Raw genomic sequence first — 6,000 nt, 5'->3', positions numbered from 1 at the left:
CTGTGGCTGGGTCTGTCTTCGCCCATTCCCCAAGTGGCTCTTTCGGCTACTTTGGTGCCAAGACAGAAGGCGCTGTATCACTTAAAAAAAAAAAAATTGGGGACGGTGTGGCTCAGTTGGTTGAGCCTCGTCCCACGCACCAAGAGGTCGCGGGTTCAGTTCCAGATCGGGGCACATGCCTGGGTTGTGGGCTTGATCCCCAGCAGGGGGTGTGCAGGAGGCAGCCAATCGGTGTTTCTCTCATCGATGTTTCTCTCTCCCTCTCCCTTCCTCTCTAAAATCAATAAAAACATTTTAAAAAATTTGGGGATGCCCAGCTGGGCGTGGCTCAGCGGTTGAGCATCGACCTAGGATCCAGGAGATTGTGGTTCCATTCCCGGTCAGGGCACATGCCCGGTTGCGGGCTCGATCCCCAGTCGGGGGTGTGCAGGAGGCAGCCGATCAATGACTCTCTCATTATTGATGTTTCTCTCTCTCTCCCTCTCCCTTCCTTTCTCTGAAATCAATAAAGATATATTTTTAAAATAATAATAAAATAAATAATAATAAAATAATAATAAAAAAAATTGGGGTAAAATATACATAACAGAAAATTTACCATTTTAGCATTTTTTTTAGGCATAATAGCGCAGTGGCATTAGTGACATTCCCGTTGTGTGACCATCACCACTGTCCGTCTCCAGGATGTTCTCCTCTTCCAGAATGGAAACTGTACCCACTAAACGTAACTCCCTACTCCCCTCGTCCCAGAGCCTGGCAACCACCATTCGACTTTCTGTCTCTGAATTCTGACTACTGTAGATCCCTCACGGAAGGGAAATCAGACAGCACTTGTTGCTCTGTGTCTGGGCTATTTAACATAGTGTCCCCACAGTTCATCCATGGGATAGCACTGTCAGAATTTCCCTCCTTTTAAAGGCTGCCCGTGTTTCTTTGAGTCCTGCTTTATGTCTTGTGTGAACACTATTGGCTTCCACCCTTGAAACCAATTTACTTTGAAAATATGCAAATCTCGAGAGGCCACTGTGTTCTGAATCCTTTACTCATCTCACCTCCAGTGGGTGGACCCCAGGTATCATCTCTCCATGAGCCTCATGGGCCCCTTCACTTCACTCCTGGTTTTACAGCCATCTTCTGGTTTAATAAGAAATCCTTCTGCAATTGGCCAAGTCAGTATTTTATTAAAAAACACACACACACATACTCACTCATACACTGCTCATGAAGGCAGAGCTGGGAAAGGAGACAGATCTCGTCTTTGGGGACAGGCTGACCACAGAGTGCTTCTACAGGCACGCCTCACTTTAAGAAAAAGAGCATCTTCAAGGCCCGATTCCCAAGCTAGATAAGTTAGGAGTGGGCTTGGTTTTTCTAGGCAGACTTAAGGCAGCTTCACTCCCATAAGGAGTGGGATTTGTGCAGGAGTATCCAGAAACCCCTCCATTGTGTTAAGTGTGGCCACCAGTCCCTGAGGCAGTTTTTAAAGCACAAGGGAGAGACCAGATTTCCCTGGAGGCTTCTTTTCCTTCCCAGGCAGGGAGGAATATTCTCCAAGGAAGGCCAGAGAGAGGTTCGGAGCAGCTCGGGAGCCCAGGAGGAAGGAGAAGGCCCCCTCCTGTGCCCACCAGCCTGAGCAGGACTTTGGCACAGGAACACAGGTTCAGAAATCTTTCCTAAGGTCACTGGCCCTCTGGTCCTCCTGTCTGCTGGGCTATAGGTCCTGCAGCGCCTCCTGTGGGTCGGAGGCTGTGGTGTCCTCAGACGGCTGCATCTTGGGAAGGAAAGGGCAAAGTGAGGATGGCTGGCCAGGGGGGGCCCACCCACCCAGAAGCCAAACACCAGCCAGCTGCCCCATGTTCTGCTTGGTGCACTGCCTCCCTCCACCCAGCACCAACTTTATTGGGATTATTTCATTCTTTTAAAATACATTTTAATAAAAGAAAAAAATTGCCCCAGCAAGCGTTTCTCAGTGGTTAGAGCATCGTGGATTTGATTCCCGGTCAAGGGCACGTACCTGGGTTGCATGTTCAATACCCAGCCCCAGTCAGGGCATGTGCAAGAAGCAACCAATCAATGTTTCTCTCTCTCTCCCTTCCTCTCCTTCCCTCCCTTCCACTCTCTCTAAAAATCGATGGAAAAAATATCCTCCAGTGAGGATTAACAGAAGAACTTACTGACACAGAAAGTATCTGATAGATGGTAAAGTAGGAGGCAAGATCAGGTTACAAAGTAATACATATTGTGCAGATCCTTTCAGCCAAAGCAACAGTACATCTATGTATCTCTGCCTCTCTCTCTATATTATACAGAGAGAGGAAATCCTGGAAGGAAAGACACTCAGCAGGTGCTATTTCTGGAGAGTGTGATGACATATGGTTTTTATTAAAAACACTGTTTTCTTATTTGCAGCTTCTAAATGGCCTATATATTATCTTTGTCATTAGGAAACAAAGAAAATGCCTCTCCATCAGAGGCTGACACGTTGGGCATTCCTGGGGGGGGGAGGGACGTGCACCAGGACCAGAGCAGAGGTTCTTGGGTTACGCCTGCCCTCCTGGCGCCTGCGCTCTCGGGCCTCCTCCACAGCAGGCTGCGCTCTATTGTGAAGCCCCAGAACGGGCTGTCCTCCTGTCCCTGAGCACACGGAGCCATCAGAGATCACCTCTGTTCAGGCAACCAGAACTCACCTGTTGACTGGGTCACACAAGAGATCTTGTAGGACAGCCACACGCTCGCCAGGCAGAGGAAGGTGGCCACGAAACCGAAGATCTGCATAGGAGACAGAGGAGAGGAAGGTCCCAGGCCAGGGCCAACCACTCGGGCAGTCCTTCTGCTTCTCACCTGTGTGCCTGTTCCCTGCGCTGACTGGGGCTGGGAGGGAGCTTGGGGAATCACCTGGCCCACACACCTTGTTCTTGCTCAGGTACAGAGATGAGGCCCTGTCCCCAGGTCCCCCGGCTGGGACCCAGGTCAGGCCTGCCAGCCAGGCCTCCGGGTCTTCTCGATCTGGGCAACTCTAGTGCCCACGTTCAGGTTTATGTTTCAACTAAGCTGGGCCAAACTACTGTACTTTAATTATCCCGGGAATGACAAAGGGAAAACGTGGAATTGTTCATTTTAATGGGGGTTTTAAAATTTTTAATGTTCAAATGGATTTTATCGGTGTGGTAGCACTGTTTGCATTTCATTCATAATGATTTGTCTGGCTTTAGAGCTGTGCAGGAGCCAGGAACTGAGGCTTTGCTACTTAGCCTCACTTTTGCACATACTGAAATACTATTAGACTAAAATAAGTTCAGGCAGTGGTCTTTTCTTTTCTGAGGGGCCAACCAGTGCTCAACTGTGGGGACCTGGCCCTGTCCAGCCCCCTCATCTGTGGATGGGGGATGAGGCACCCGGAGAGGAAGAGGGCCTTGCATGAGGCTCATCAAATGGGAAAGCGAGAAGCAGGCACACACCCTGGTGTCTTGCCTGGAACCTCAAAGCCTGAAGCCATTTTCCTTACTTGTGGACAAATCTGGCAGCTGCAGCTAAAATTTAATGAGCACTTACTTATGTACCCACCAGTCTTCCAAGCCCTCGGGTGTGTTGATTCCATTAACCCTCACAACTGTTTGTCAGGTGAGTCCTGGTGTTACCCTCCCAGCCCCTCATTTTACAACTGAAGAAACGGGGGGACAGGAGGTCAACTATTTTGCCCAGGGCCATGGAGACAGCAAGGGCTAGACCTGAGATTAGAGCCCAGGGAGTCTGGCTCCAGAGTCCAAGCTCTGCTCTACTCATTGCCCAGGTGTCCTCAGACTTGCAAAAAGCCTCAGGTTCGCTATGTTGCCACCAAGTGCCTGGCGGAAACCACATCTGTCTTCCCGGATGAAGGGCATGGTTTTCAAGGTTCGGTTTTCTTTCCAAGCCTGGCTGCTGGTTTGCATACGTGGCTGCCCCCCACAGGCTCACACCACCTCCCCTTCCCCTAGGTCCGTTTCCTTGGCTCCTTTTGTACCGATTGTCTGCGCCACATAATTAGCCTATTAGAGCCTATTCTGGCCTCTCATTGTCTGTTCTGCACAATTAGCACTTTATATACCATCCCGGTCTCCAACTGTCCACACTGCATAATTGAACAGTCTACTCTATCCCTACGTAATGCTATTCTGGATGACAATGCCTCGTTTGCTAATTGTTCCCCGTGCCTTGGCCTTGACTCCTGAGCTGGACCACCACTTTCTCATGAGCAAGGGACCTATCTTTTTATTTCCTCTGGCTCCCCTGTGGAACCAGGCTTGGTCCTAGGCACAGAGACGGTGTATGATAAGTGGGAATGAATGGGATTCCAGGGCTAACACCATTATGTGCAACCTGAGTCATAAAGCCCAGTGGGAATCTCCCCCATGTGGGCCTGAGACACAGTGGGCACTTTTCTTTGCGTCTCCTGCACCAGCCTGTCTGCAGCTGGGCAGGGGGAAACCTGTAGGTGGCAACCACGCCTCTCCTTGGAGACTGCAGGGGCGGGTGGGAAGGAGGGACCTGGGAGGCACTTACGGGGCATGAGTGTTTAGAAGAGTGACCTTCTGCCCCATGCTGACCCTTAGAGGGCAGACTCTACCCCTCGGTGGAATTCCAGGCACGAACCCACTCTCAGCCCAAAGTCTGGGGAGTTTTGGTAATGTCTATATATGAAAGAGTGACTGTCACACAGGCAGCTTTTCTTAAGGCTCGTTTTAAAAACTGCGCCTGTTCCTTGGAGAGGCAAATCAGTAAGTGGTCCATAGGCCACCAAACTGTAAACAATTCACTACATCAGAAGTCCCACGACAGGAGTCCATAAATCTTCAACATAATGACATACACATACGTACATATGTGTGATAAATATCGGTAGCCCCACAGCACTGCAGTTCTCTACACTTCCATGCTATTGCTATTTAGGCTATCGGATGGGTCAGTTTTCACCTCTGAAAGGTAGAGGAGGGTTACTTCCTGGCCTGAATGCGGCTACAAGTTAGGACTGGCAAAGCTAGGGCTGATGGCCGAGACCGCTGACAGATCGCTGTTCCTTGGGCCCAAAGGAGGCTCCGGAATCTTTCTCTGCACAGGGCCGAGGCAGCCAGGAGCAAATGACCACACTGAGCACATGATTCCAAACCCACTTGCCACCTGATTTAAGTGGCGGCTTCCAGAGAGAGGCCTGGGCCGCTGGGGCCGTATGTCTGCCAACAGCCCTGACGATTCACCTCCTGAGACCCTCCGCCGGGGGCCCAAGTCTAAGGCTCTTTGGAGACCGGGCTGCCTGGATCGAGGCGGGCACCGATTCTGAGAAAGAAAGGCCCCAGAGAACAATCCCTTCGCTGTCCCCGTCAGGAAGATAGTGAGCGTTCAGAACATGAACTCATGGCCGAAGGCGCCCCGAGAAGATCCTCACCGCTGCCGCCACCAGTTCGCTCTGGTTGTAACTCTTGGAGGCTGCGACGATGGAGGCGATTAGGAGGAGCAGGGTGCCAATTAAATAGTGCAGGAGTTCCTGGGGGCAAAAACAAAGCAAAGCAGTGGGTTGGGGGATCCACTCCTGGCTCTCAGAGGCAACCGGGCGTCAGAAGAGATGAAGGGAAGGGGGGGGAGTGTAGCACCCCGGCAGGGACAGCGTGAGGCCGGCCAGCAGGAGGCCCAGCAGGAGAGAAAAGGCGCCAGGCAGGCAGGGCGAAGGGTACAAAGCGAAAGGACAGACATTCATTAAGGGCTGCTCCACTCCTGAGACCGACGTGTAGAAGTGCGGTGACCTCTGGCCAAAGCCACAAAGCCAACGCGCTTCTCCCGCTCCCGGGCTGGAGCGTTTAAACAAGGCTCCAGCCCGGGAAGCGAAGCCGCTTAAGGAGATGCGTGCCTGCCTCTCGCTGCTGCTTCAGAGGACGAGCCGGCCTCACTACGTGCCGGCCCTGGTGGCTGCCCGGGGTGACTGCCTGTTCTGCGGACGGTTTTTTAGGTGTGGACTTCACAGGCGCTTGC

The 6,000-nt window shown here is 51.7% G+C and overlaps 1 protein-coding gene across 1 annotated transcript in view; it reads right to left on the bottom strand.

Annotated features, from left to right (window-relative positions):
• Positions 1-1,159: 1,159 nt before the first annotated feature.
• The window catches only part of CMTM7 (CKLF like MARVEL transmembrane domain containing 7), a 34,585-nt gene continuing 29,744 nt past the window's right edge, over positions 1,160-6,000 (bottom strand). The window contains exons 3-5 of the mRNA XM_081159811.1: positions 5,420-5,518; positions 2,688-2,769; positions 1,160-1,771 (exon numbers count right to left, since the gene is read on the bottom strand). Of these exons, the coding sequence (XP_081015937.1) occupies positions 1,758-1,771; positions 2,688-2,769; positions 5,420-5,518 (195 nt within the window). The 3' untranslated portion in view covers positions 1,160-1,757. The remainder of the gene's footprint in view (positions 1,772-2,687; positions 2,770-5,419; positions 5,519-6,000) is intronic.

The sequence above is a fragment of the Miniopterus schreibersii genome (genome assembly GCF_964146895.1).
Source record: "Miniopterus schreibersii genome assembly, chromosome: 15".
Lineage (NCBI taxonomy): Eukaryota > Metazoa > Chordata > Mammalia > Chiroptera > Miniopteridae > Miniopterus > Miniopterus schreibersii.
Note: the sequence above shows the minus strand (reverse complement) of the source record. Positions and strands in the feature narration are given on the sequence as shown.